This window comes from Castanea sativa, chromosome 10, assembly GCF_040712315.1.
Source record: "Castanea sativa cultivar Marrone di Chiusa Pesio chromosome 10, ASM4071231v1".
In the NCBI taxonomy this organism is placed as follows: Eukaryota; Viridiplantae; Streptophyta; class Magnoliopsida; order Fagales; family Fagaceae; genus Castanea; species Castanea sativa.
In genome coordinates this window covers 39,476,166-39,489,226 of record NC_134022.1, presented here as the reverse complement: position 1 = coordinate 39,489,226, position 13,061 = coordinate 39,476,166, and the positions used below count along the sequence as shown (strand labels likewise).

The 13,061-nt window shown below is 31.5% G+C and overlaps 1 protein-coding gene and 1 long non-coding RNA gene across 2 annotated transcripts; both read right to left on the bottom strand.

Moving 5' to 3' along the window:
* Positions 1-1,543: 1,543 nt before the first annotated feature.
* On the bottom strand, positions 1,544-3,003 carry LOC142612983 (uncharacterized). Its single transcript, XR_012840209.1, has 3 exons — positions 2,964-3,003; positions 2,556-2,813; positions 1,544-1,638 (listed from the first exon to the last, which is right to left on the bottom strand). It is a non-coding gene; the product is annotated as an uncharacterized LOC142612983 (long non-coding RNA).
* A 6,072-nt stretch (positions 3,004-9,075) lies between these two features.
* LOC142612521 (uncharacterized) lies at positions 9,076-10,020 on the bottom strand. Its single transcript, XM_075784605.1, has 2 exons — positions 9,465-10,020; positions 9,076-9,254 (listed from the first exon to the last, which is right to left on the bottom strand). The coding sequence occupies exons 1-2, from the start codon at positions 10,018-10,020 to the stop codon at positions 9,076-9,078; spliced, it is 735 nt and encodes a 244-aa protein (XP_075640720.1).
* Between the last annotated feature and the right edge of the window lie 3,041 nt (positions 10,021-13,061).

Here is a 13,061-nt window from a genome sequence, read left to right as displayed (position 1 = left end):
CGAGAAGTCACCTACAGCGTAGACCAAATAAATTTGCTCAAGGATCAGATGAAGAAAGACAAGAAGGCATTGTTTCTACTCTATCAAGGGGTGGATGAGTCAACTTTTGAGAAAATTGCCAAAGAAAAGTCGAGCAAAGAAGCATGGGAGATTCTTGGCATTTTCTTCAAGGGTGTTGATTATGTGAAAAGCGTTCGTTTGCAAACTCTCCGTGTCAAGTTTGAAGTTGCTCACATAAAAGATGGTGAGACTATTTTTGATTATTTTTCATGATTAATTGTAATTGTTAATTGTTTGAAAAGTAATGGAGAGAGTATTAAAGATGTTCATGTGGTGGAGAAAATATTAATATCTCTCGCAAATAAATTTGAGCATGTCGTGGTGACTATTGAAGAGTCCAAAGATTTGGAGGCTCTCTCAATTGAGGAATTAATGGGATCTCTTGAAGTGCATGAGCAACGTATGGAAAAGAATTCTAGCTCTGTTATCATTGAGCAAACATTAGAGTCAAAATTGACTCTAAGAGAGGAGAAGCCTAATGGTTCCCGTGGAGGATATACCAATAGCAACCATGGCAAAGGTCGTGGAAGAGGATCCTAAGATATATAAAAGGTACCATGAATTTTGGTCTTTTATATTCATATAATAATGATGCCACATTATATGGATATTCAGATAGTGATTGGGGAGGTGATCAAGATAAAAGGAAAAACACTATTTAATATGTTTTTTTTAATCTTGGATCAACAACTTTCACTTGGATGTCCAAAAAATAGAGTATAGTAACTTTGTCAACACGTGAAGCTGAATATGTGATAGCATCCTCTTCTATTTGTAAAGCAATATGGTTGAAGAATTTATTAAAAGAATTCGATCATCCACAAGAAGAATCCATAATTATTTATGTGGATAACAAGTTTGCCATAGAACTTTCTAAGAATCCAGTTCAACATGGAAGGAGTAAACAAATTGACATGAAGTATCATTTCTTGAGAGATTATGTGAAACAGAAAGTTGTGAAACTCCAATATTGCAAAACAGAAGTGCAATATAGAAGAAAAAGAAATAAACATTTTTACCAAAGCCTTACCAGTTGATAGATTTAGAAGATTGAAGACAATGCTTGGTGTGAAGATGCTTTTGGCTTAAAGGGGAGTGTTGGAAGTGTTAAACCAAAAGATTCCTCTCAATATTTCATAATAGTTTGTGTCTTTTTTTTTTTTCTCATAACTGTTTGTGTCTTTTGTTTTTCCATAACTGTTTGTGTTTATTATCATTTCGTGACATTTGTGTCTTTTGATAGATGTATGATGTGAAAGTGTGTAAGAGAAAAAATTGTAGTGAACTCTCAAGGCAGTAGCTTGATATATTTGTTTGTGAGTTTGAAGTACTCTAATAAAATTTTCATTATTCTCTTTCTTGTGAGTATTTTGTTAAAATTTAAGTTAAGGCTTTGTAAAGCCAACAGCGGTTGCCTGTTCTTCTCGGTCAAAAGCACAATGTTGTTACCTTCGCTCTTGACATTAATGGCCATTGGAATCTCTTTAAGTATTTTCTTGACCGTTTCTGTGATACCATTTTGTGCCGCAAGCAATATGGCCGTCTCTATCTTTTCCATTTTAGGCGTTTCGTCCTTTCCTGCAAATAACACAAGGGTAGAATCAAATGTTGAACACATATCATATCATATATTATTTATATGTATTTACTATTATCCGAACAAAATTTCTCTCTAAAGTCCAAACTAGTTTGGAGAGAAATTTTACAAACTCCTTATATATTTTTATATTGAATGTGAATTTTAAAAATTTAACTGTTGGATTGCATGTTTTTATTACATTCTTCATACTTGAAAAATTTCAAGAAGATAAAAAATTAATTGCTATGTCATCAAAAAAATGTTAAAATTTCAAGTTTTTGTGATCTAAAATTGCGTATCGAAAATATGTTTATTGATCGAATAGTAAATAACATCCGATTTGAATGAAATTTGATATATATATGTTAAGAACACAAGGAACATGAAATTTAACGATTAGATTTTCAAAATCCATACCCAAAAAAGAGATATATAAAAAGTTTGACGACTTTATTTCCAAACTAATATAGAGAGAAACTTTATTCCTATTATTTAGCCCTAAAAGTACTAATTACAATTAAAAGATTTAATAATGGTTTATATGTATAACTAACTCAGATAGATCTACTACTTGCTCGTTTGGATACACGTTTCTGCGTTAGGTTTTGAGCTTTTGCATGTTTCAAGTTTTTTTTTTTTTTTTTTTTTTCAGCCGTATGTTTTGACTTTTCAGCAGTGAACAGTGCATTCATGCATTGTTCACGGACCCATAAACTTCACTTTTCAACCACTTTTTCATTAAAAATGGGTCACACGGTACTATTTGCACATTTAAAAATTATTTTGCTACAGTGTTTTCAATTTTCAATTTTCAGTTTTAGCAAAATAAGTTCTATCCAAACGGACCCTACATGTCTCTTTTTAAATAAGCTAGTTCATGTACTATGTATGGAGGAGATGGGGATTAGTAAATTACCTTTTTCATTCCCTTTCTTTTCTAAACCAGTTTCCGTTCCATTGCTCTTATGCTGTTGGTCAGTTTTGGAAGCCGTGGCACTGGCGTCCGTTGCCTGGACTGCGGATGGTTCCTGTTGGTGCTTCCACACCAAGGATGTTTGCCCTGGATCCCTCCCGCTTGAGAAGTTGAAGTACTTATTTTGCCCTTTTGTACGTTCGATTAATATTTCCATTATTTTAACCGAATGTACGTGCTTCCGTTTTATCGTCATTATACCTTATTATAATCATAAAAATAACAATTTTATTAAAAAAGGAAAATATATTATATACCTATATTAGTTTACATAGGTATAGTTATATGGTTAGAGGGTGAAAAAACGAAAGTAGGTACTCTGATTATCTGATATAGTGGCAATGTGAATACCTTTTAGAACATCATGAATGAACTTATAGCCCGAAATGAATGATATTTTGTAGCGTAAATGAAAGAGAAAGCCAGAGTACTTGGAAAAACATCTCTGAAATTCCTCAGCTTCACTACGAGCATGGGGTCCTGTACAAAACACAATTATTTATTTATAGATTATAATGTGCAAATAACAAGGGAAGTGGCGCATATAAGTTTTCGCATTAGCAGTACTTGAAAACCATTAAACCCAAAAATTTAATAGATGGACAGGACCAACTAAGAACTAAACCCATCTTAAGTCCCAAACCAACTGATTTGGGATTTTCTAACAATTACAACTCACATTCGCTTTATACAGTATGCATTTCTCACCTTCTTGTGCTGATTCGGCACTCTCTACATCCTCATCCCCGCCTCTTTTATTCTCCTTTTTTAGTAAGTCCCTGCATCTCATAGTCACTAGAAAGAAAAGTAACGTTATAGAAACTAAGGAAAGAGGAGACCAGGGTTAAAAAAAAAAAAAAAAATCAACACTGCTTTTTGATGGTTTTTGGGTTCTGCTGTATATGTTGAAGTTATAATCATTCTGTACAATGTATTTTTGTTGGGCAACAATCTTGTGTAAATTAAAAAAAAAAGATTTAATAATGAATTTCAACCTATCTTCAAAAAATATTTGTTTGGAGGTGTTTTTGTTGCTTGAACATGTGTCGTGCTTTGATACGTTAGAATCAATTTTGTGGAGGTTTGTTTAGTACAGAACTCATGCCAATGTCTCACCCATTAACCACTACTATTTTGCTTCCCTTTAAATAGTAAAATAATGTAATTACTAAGTGAAATAAAATAAGAGGTGGGTTATGAACAAAGCCTCCAGCAGCAACATTAAGAACATTAAAATTAGTTCAAAAGTAATCCAAAATATTAGAGCTTGTTTAGTAGAGATTTAAGTGACAAAAGAAGTAGTGAAGAATCACATGGGTTCGCTTTTAGTAGTGCTAGTAAAACAAGATCAGTGTGTACGGCACGATTGAAATTCAAAAGCAGGATGTTTGAGAAGATTTAAATAGGTGTGTTCAGTAAAGTAATGAAAAAGCCCGCAATTAATGCTATCAAACATATTTAGCTAAGTATCGTAAACAGCTTAACAAAGCTAACAAAGCTAAGTCTAGATGCTTAACAATCACAAGATAAAATAGTTTTTATAGTCAAGTAATGAGTGGCCAGTCATGTCATTTAAGTAAAATTTACCCAACCCAAACAAATTTGGAATATTCTGTAATATTAATGAAAGAGGGGGAAAGGGGAAGGAGTGCCATTTTCTTCGAAGCTCAAGGGAGGTGAAGTGTCTTTCCTTTTAGATTTGGGGTGAGTGTCATTTTCTTCAAACTTCAATGCAGGTGAGTATTTTTTCCTTTCAGGTTCAGAAGTGAGTATCATTTCTCCAAATTTCAAGAGAGGGGAGTATAATTTGCCCTCTCATTTTTAATTAAAAAAATTTCTAAACAGGTAAGCTAATAGAATTAACATTACTCATTTATAATATATTTTTATAAAACATATATGATATATCCATAAATCACGATAATTGATTTGAATTTTCCCTTTTACTTTTTGAGAAAGTGCTAAAAAGAAGCTAAGATAATATATGTGATTGGTAATTGGTATCCACTAATATTATATATATATATATATATATATATATATATATATATATATATATATTGTGGGGGGTAAAAGTGCTAAAATAAACGTTCGGGTTTTGGGCCTGATTAGTTGGCACAAGTCTGTTTAATCAAGGTCTTTAGGCCCACAGGTCAGTCTGCACTATAATGGTCCGAGGAGTTGTCCGAGGAGGAGTATCTCCTCGGACAGACTCAGTAAAGGCCCTGAGACTTGCTAAACAGTTTAGAGGCAGAATTCTGGAAGATCTGTTGGGTAAAGGTGTGATCCAAGCACCCCTTAGAAGCAAGAACGTGTGAAAAATATCTGAGGAAAAAACTGCTACCACCGCATTAAAGGCCCTACATCTACCTCCTTGGCCGCATTAATGGAGAAATGACATCTGAACAATAGAGTTCTTCCTTCCAGCTATTATTTGAAGACTTTAAGAAGGTGGTGGATGAGACAAGTATCTGAGAGGAAGATTTGTGTTACACGTGGATGAAATAAGGAAGAAGAAGAAGGATATAAGAAGACGAGAGAGGAAAGAAGGATCTTTTTTTTTTTTGGAAACTAAAAAATTGTAATATTTTGCTTAGAGAAAGAAATGCTATACAAATTGTCCTCGGCTTATGTCCGAAGAGGGTTTTCCTGTCACATTCATCTATCACTTGCATAGGCTACGGCATTCTAGCCTGTTGATTAACTTCTAACATCCCAAACCTAGGTTTCAAATTCATACTCTACAAATTTCATTGTATAATGCTCTTTGGGCCTGAGCCTATCACTTGTTTTTGGGTTCGGGTACAAATTGTGCACTTACATATATATATATATATATATATATATATATATATATATATATATATATATATACATTACTAATAATATGTCCATGCATAGATTAATTAAAAATTATATATAATTATAAAAAGTATTAATTATATGCCGATAAAGATAATATTTTATTAATAAACCTAATTATATATATAAAATAATACTATTAAAATAAAAATAATTATATGTAAATATAAAAGTTAATTTTTTTTAATAATATCAAAATCATCCGAGTCCCTTAAAAATTTTATTATAGACTTTTACATAAAATAAATTAACTAGGTCTATGGCAATATAAATCTTGGGTCTTTTTGTAAATCTTCATTTATTTTTTTTGCTTGAATGGGAAAAGAGGAAAACAAAGGGTTAAAAAAAGAAAGAAAAAAGAAATTAACACTTTTGTAAAGAGTGTTTGGTTTTAGTTTTTTCTCTTCCTACCCGCAAGCGTGCGGCACCAAAGAGAAGTCGAAAACGTGAACTTACATAAACGTGATGAAAAGAGAAGACTAAGTTTGAGAAGGAGAGAACATAGCTTTGGGTGGTCCATTCCTTCAGGAATTAAGCTGTCCTCTTATTTCTGTTGCTGGACGAGTATTATCTTTGGGGGGTAAGTACTAATGTACACTGGTTGTTGCACACAATCATACATATACTTTGTATTTACATTAAAATCATGATCTCAAGTCACAATTTCAATTCAAATAAACATGGTATCTTTATTTGCGCACATAATGACCATGGAGACCAATTAGTTAAGAGGAATAGAGAATGATGTCTTAAAGCAAGTAATGAGCTATGATTATTGTCCATTTGCTGATTACTAATATAAAAAACAAGTTTTAAGGGTGGTGGGACTTGAAAATTATAAAGGAGACAATGTCTGCAGAAATTATAATATGAGATGAAACGAATCGTGAAAAATAATAACATAAAGTACTGCACATATTATGTTGGATTGCATGTTGAGTTGGTGGATATATTCACTTAGCACGTACGAGATTACCATATATTGACTAGGATTTTTCATCCTAGTAAACTGTAAGTTGGTAAATTTAAAAGTGTTTTTTATTTACTTGATTCATGTTAACGCACAATATTGCAAATGTCCTTGTTAGTGCTGTACCTCGATATGAATGATTGGAGAAGAAACTGCATGAATTTGATAAACCTAGAGTCGTAAATGATGCTACAAAAATTCACTTCTCTAGCGTACATCTAAACATTTTCGAGTTGCCCTGATATCATGTTATCTAGTTTTAAAGTAAAGAAAAAAGATTCAGTTCATACCGGCCCGAACCATTTTCCAAATGGGATAGATACATTCTTGGCATCTCCTTTGAAATTTGAGCCGGGAAGATCCGCGATCACTTTCCACAGACCTAATCAATTCTTTAGTAGTAGTTTCCTTTTTCAGCTCTTTAACCCATGTACCTTTCACACAACAACAAAGGATAACGATGGGCGACGTAGGACATAAATCGAAATAATTAATCCATTAATTTGATGTATGAGAGATGTATAAAATGCCGTAGCTACTATAAGACATGGGTGATATATATGACCCTTAAAATTATTATTATTTTTTTTTATTTTTTCCATGGTGTAATGTATAAATAATTCAATATATAACATTTAAAATTTGATCCAAAAAATATGTATCTTACTCTTCCAAAATTAAAACTGGCCCTTCTAATCAAATTGAAAGTTCAACCCAAAGAATCCAAAACAAATTAAAATAGCCACGTGACCAACCATATTTGTGTTTGAAAGGAAACTTTGATTGTTTGTTATTTGGGACAAAATTAAAAATACTAGATTTTGGAATTTGGTTGCTGTCGTGTTGTCTGACTCTACCTAAAGATTAGTTTTATGCTTTTTTTTTTCCTTTTTATTTATTATTTATTGTGTTTGGCTTTATATTATTTATTTATTTATTATGTTTGGGTTATTATTATTATTATTATTACTTGGCAATTGTTAGGGCCATAATTCTATATAATTGGCTAATATTTTGACAAAATACACTTTACTCGTGATTGGGTAGATCTAAGTTGGGTTTAATATATTAAGAAATATGCTGTTCAAGCATATCAAGTGTTCATATTAAAGACATAAAAATTAATCCAAGAAACAAGTGAAGAAAAGTTATTTCATTAAGTCTCGACAGATACTGCTATCGAGACTAAATGAGAAGCTTGATAGATGGCTTGATAGAAGCTTGATCTATCGAGAATTATGATTTTTAGTTTTCCAGATCTGAAATTCGGCCAAAGCTTTTGTATTTGTTTACTTTTTTTTTTTTTCCTCATAACCCTAGACATATATAAGGCTTATTTTAAGAGCCATCATACACAGATATAGAGACCAAGACTTTATTTTTTATTTTTATGTGAGAAGCTACTGCATTTGTACGCCATAGGGTTTTGTAATTAAGTGTTTCCTAATTTTTATTGTTGATGAAGTGAAGAACTTTGTGGCCAACAATATTCATTTAAGTTGCTGAAGTTAGTTACGTACTGAGATCCGTGTAAAAAGGTTAGTCATAGATTAAAGATTTGTACATCAAGGGAAAGAAGGCTATTATAAGATCAAGTTTAATTGGGTATTGAAGTAAATGTTCAACTGTAAGTTAGTATTTTGGGATAGGCTAGGGTAGTGGTAAGATTTCTTATACTTGTAACCGCTTGATTATTGATTAGTGGATTCTTGAGAATAGTGATCTTAAAATCACTCGGTGGGGTTTTGTCTTACGAGAAATTTTCACCATTTGTCAACAAATTACTGTGTCAATTTAATTTATATTGCATTTAGTTTAATTGGTGATTTACTGATGCCTTCACGATTTACATGCAATTTAACTTAATTAATTAAATTGGGTAATTGAATTAATTAATCGGAGTCAAGCTATCTTAACCCAACAACAACATTACTACAAGACTTCATAGATTATTTGTAATACTTCATATATTATGAAAAAAAATTAGTAGTGAAAATGGAACATCACCATTATGATCATAATGTAGTTCGACATTTGTACTTTAAAAAATTTTGAAATATTTTTGAATTGTGCTAATGATTGTTAAAGACCAACAAATTAATCAATAATCTTATCTATAAAGTGATTATGCTTGTATATATTCTTCTAGTTTCTATTACAACCACAAAAGAAACATTTTAGTCATGAAGTTGTCAAAAATAGGTTTCGCAATAAAATGACTTTCTATCGGAATCTTTAATTTTATACATTGAAAGAGGAATTATTATAGCATATAATATATAAGCAATCATAAATATTTCGGGATTTAAAAAAAACATGGAGTTTAATTTTGATAGATCATGAATAGCGCTGAGTTTAAATGTATTAGGAAATAACTATTTTGGGTTTTTTTCTGTTATTTAGATTTTTTTAATACTGAATAAATCATAAATGTTAGTTTTATTTTTGGTGTATATATATAAGATTTAAAAGTACGGATAAAAAATTAAATACATATGTCCCGACGTTTTTTTCAGAAAAACAAAAAAAATGTCCCGATGTTTATATATACGCTTAGCAAAACAGGAGTACTCATGATGTATGTAGAACTCAGCCAGATATCCTCCATTAAAGAAAGCTTGTGATTTGCAGCTAGACAATTGAGTAATACTTACAATGATAAATGACGCTCTTCCAGTCCCAAAATTTAAGGTGGCAACAACTTCTGAAGACCGAAGGCTTACTTGCTAGGAGATGCAGAGGGGTGATTCCATGCTCGTTCACAGAATAAGCAAGACTATCGTCCAGTTTAAGTATTTCAAATGCCAAATCTGTGAAGCACAATAGTTAAATACCCTTCAACAGTATTCCATTAGTTGCCCAATTTGACTATAGTCATGACTCACAAGTGTGTTACAAAATTTTCTAGAATTTTGTTACAAATATAATAACTTAATATTACATTAATTTATAATTTGCTTTTGTCAAAAGATTTTAGCTCACTTAAAAAAAAAAAAAAGTTTAGCAAAATATATACTCACCGAAATGCTCCCACCTGATGGCACAGTGAAGGATAGTCTCACCATCCTTTCTTCTGTAGAAGGGATTGCTTTGGCCGGGGTTCGAATCGGGAGAGTGACAGAGGTATTGGAGACAAAGGAAGTTTGTTTTGTGACCATGAGAAGTGGCTAAGAAGTGAGGGCTCTCACCAAAATTGTTATGAAATAATTTTTTAAGCACCAAATCTTGAACCTCATCATGAGAATCGCAAAGTGCTTGACCAAGGATTATGCATACGGAAAATCTCTCCGTTGATGCTGCCACATGCAAAGGGGTATTCCCTATATTGTTTTTTATCCATAGATCGAACACCGAAACCTTGGTAATTACACTTACAAGTTTACGTACAATATCTTCTGGGGCAATGGACACAGCTACGTGCAATGCTGTGTCCCCTGACGTGTTGATCCTGGCGGAAATGGCTTTGGTTTGGTGTTCCTCATACATCTCAACAACCTTCCCCCATTCACCTGTCATTGTATTATTGTACAAATCGATGGCGAGCTCATCATCTTGTTTCGCCCTATTTTCTGCCATTTTCTTTCTCACAACTGTGAACAATGACCAAATATATTTGATGTACGAATAAGCCTAGCAATGCTGGTAATGTGGATAAGTTATTGGGCTATAAATAACCATAGGGGAAGGGATCAAGAGAGATGAACAAAAATCTTCAATTTGACTCTTAGTATTTATTTTATTTATTTCTTGATAATTCAATAGATACAATGAGAATAATGTTTTTATTAGAAACATAAAAAAAATATCAATTAAGTTATAAGATTTGTGACTACTTTCTTCTTTATAAACTTTTATTTGTAGTCTCAATCAGCTCAATTGGTTAAATTTATTATCATTTAATTCATGGAACGAATGTTATACGGCTAGATTTGTTGTATATTATATAGAATGATAATACTTTGATTACTTTATAAGAAAAAAAAAATTAACATATGATAGGTTGTCAGTGGTTGAACGTCAAATGGAACACTCACACGTACAGCTGTATCGAAATTTTTTATTGAGCCATTGAAAGAGAAAAATAAAAATTGTAGAGAAAGAGAAGGAAACTATGAATAATTATTTTTATTCCAAGAATGGAGAAAATAAAGGAGGAATAATTGTTTTATGTTGAGAACTTGGCACTTTAAATTTAAAGTTGTCTACTATAAATTAAAGTAGGTAACGGTATACAAAATGGAGACATTTTTTTAAAGCTATTGTACGTGTGTTTCACGATTTGTTTTGAGACTAACTTTTGGTACTTGGATCTTAAAAGCTATTGCACGTTGTTTCACCACTAACTTTTGTTACTTGGATCTTAAAAGCTATTATATGTGTGTTTTAAGATCTGTTTCATCACAAACTTTGGTCCCTTGGATCTTATTGAGCTATTGAATGTGTGTTTCATGATCTGTTTCGTGGAACATGTGTGTTTCATGATATGTTTCGAAATTTTCATAAGGTTTTGCACCGTAGAACTTTTAAGTATGAGATCAATTTTAATTTTATGATTTAAGAATGTCATATATATTATGTGGTTTTCAATAAATATTAAGAATTTCCTCTTATTTGGAATTTTTGTTTTTGGATTTTTATAGTCAAATCTGTGAACTATTATTTTATAATTAACATAGAATGAATTAAAAGAGTAGGTATTAAGTTTTCTTGATTGAGAATACAACAGTGCATTACTTCCTTGGTCATTTCACATTATAGTAACTAACTAATATCATGATTAGATCCACCGTTCATGTAAGAAAATGAAGTACCATATATCTATACTCCAAAAATATCTAATAATTTTCTTGATTAGAATATATTTGCATATATATTACTTGGTATTAAGTGGGTACAGTATTGTACTCTAAAATATTAAATAAATTTCCTTATTAAGTTTTGTGAAGCTTACAACTTGGCATCCAAGCCTAAATTTTATAGAGTAATGCTATATACACAAGTTATTTTACAACATTTTTATAAACTGCTGATGTAGTTTTAGCATTTTTCAAATAGTTATTATAAGTAAAAATGTGACGTTAGCAATGGTTCCGTATTAAACTAGTAAGAATTTGCTACATCAGCAGTTTGTAAAAATGTTGTAAAATGGTTTGTGTCTGTAGCATTATTCAATTTTATATAACATGCATATCCTATATTACATATAAATTATTTTATCATAAGTGTTTGTCTTGTTTTACATTAAAACTTTCTTTTCACAAACCCAGGGCAAGGGGCAATTTCTTCAATAAATGATAGATGATTGTAAATATGTGGTGTCGGATCGTGAGCATAAATAGTAAGAAAATAAAAAAAAGTTGAATAAAATAAGTAAGTGGTTCATGTAAAAATTACAAATAGTAAAAATAAATAAGCATTAAACTAGTTTATTATTGCATCCCAAATGGGTCCGAAAGCCTTAACCTAAACTCATTATAGTTATAGTCTCTTTTAGTCAGCGAAGTTCTTTTATTTTTTTGTTTTTTGGTTTTTCAATACAAGAACTTCGCTTTTTATATTAGAAGGAAGCTTTAGCATTTGTTTTACCTCTTTATTCTTCTTGGCTTCTTGCTGTTCTATCAAAGTATCGGGAACAAAAAGTTCTTTTGTTCTTTCGTTATCAAAGTATCGGGAATATATAATTGTTACGTGTTCCACGTTTGTTTTACCTCTTTATTCTTCTTGCTCTTCTAGCAAAGTATCGGGGACATAAAGTTCTTTTGTTATTTTCTTTACAAGAACTTCACCGTTATGGTACAGTAACATAGCATTTGCTTATTAGAGTGAAATACAAAATTGTCCTCCATGATTCATCAGACTTGGATCTTAAGTTGTTGCGTGTTCCACGTTATGTTTCAAAATTAATTCTCTTAAAAATTTTGCACCATAAAAGGTTAAATTACTTATGCTCAATGTATGATAAGGAATCCTTTAAGGCTTGAACCATGAATGATGTAGGAAAAAATATGGGATAAAATTTTTTTAATGTAATTTTATATTTTTCAAAGATTACTTTCTTTTTCCTTATACCAATAGATATTTTTCTGGTCTTATTTCCAAATTATGTTTTATGAAATTGATAAATTAACAAGTGTTGTGTGTGGTACGGTTGTCCAAACCTAACGGATACCCGTCAAAATAACAGATCTGACTAGGCCAAAACCAAGATTTGACTGATCTGATCAATGCGGCGGTTGACGGTGGTCTCCTCCTTTGAAATTTGATGGCTTTTGGGTTAAGTGACAGATTGTTGCAAAAAAACTTGAATCCAACCGAGCCATCCAAACCGTGGTTCCTTCAAGGTTGATGGTGAGTTATGTTCTTTCTCACTTGAAGTGATCTAATTGAGTTTGTGTTGAGCACAAACCCAACTCGTGGATACCCTAGTGTACAGTGATGAATATCTCTAAGAGTCTAGCAAATATAACTAGATATTTAAATACATGCTTTTTCACTTTATGGATGATAATAAATTCTCAATTACATCTGAACCCACCTTAACTCAAAACAATGTTGTTATGAGATTTTGTTGTACCTACAAACTTTATGTTACTTGGCATGTCTTCCATTTGGAGCTT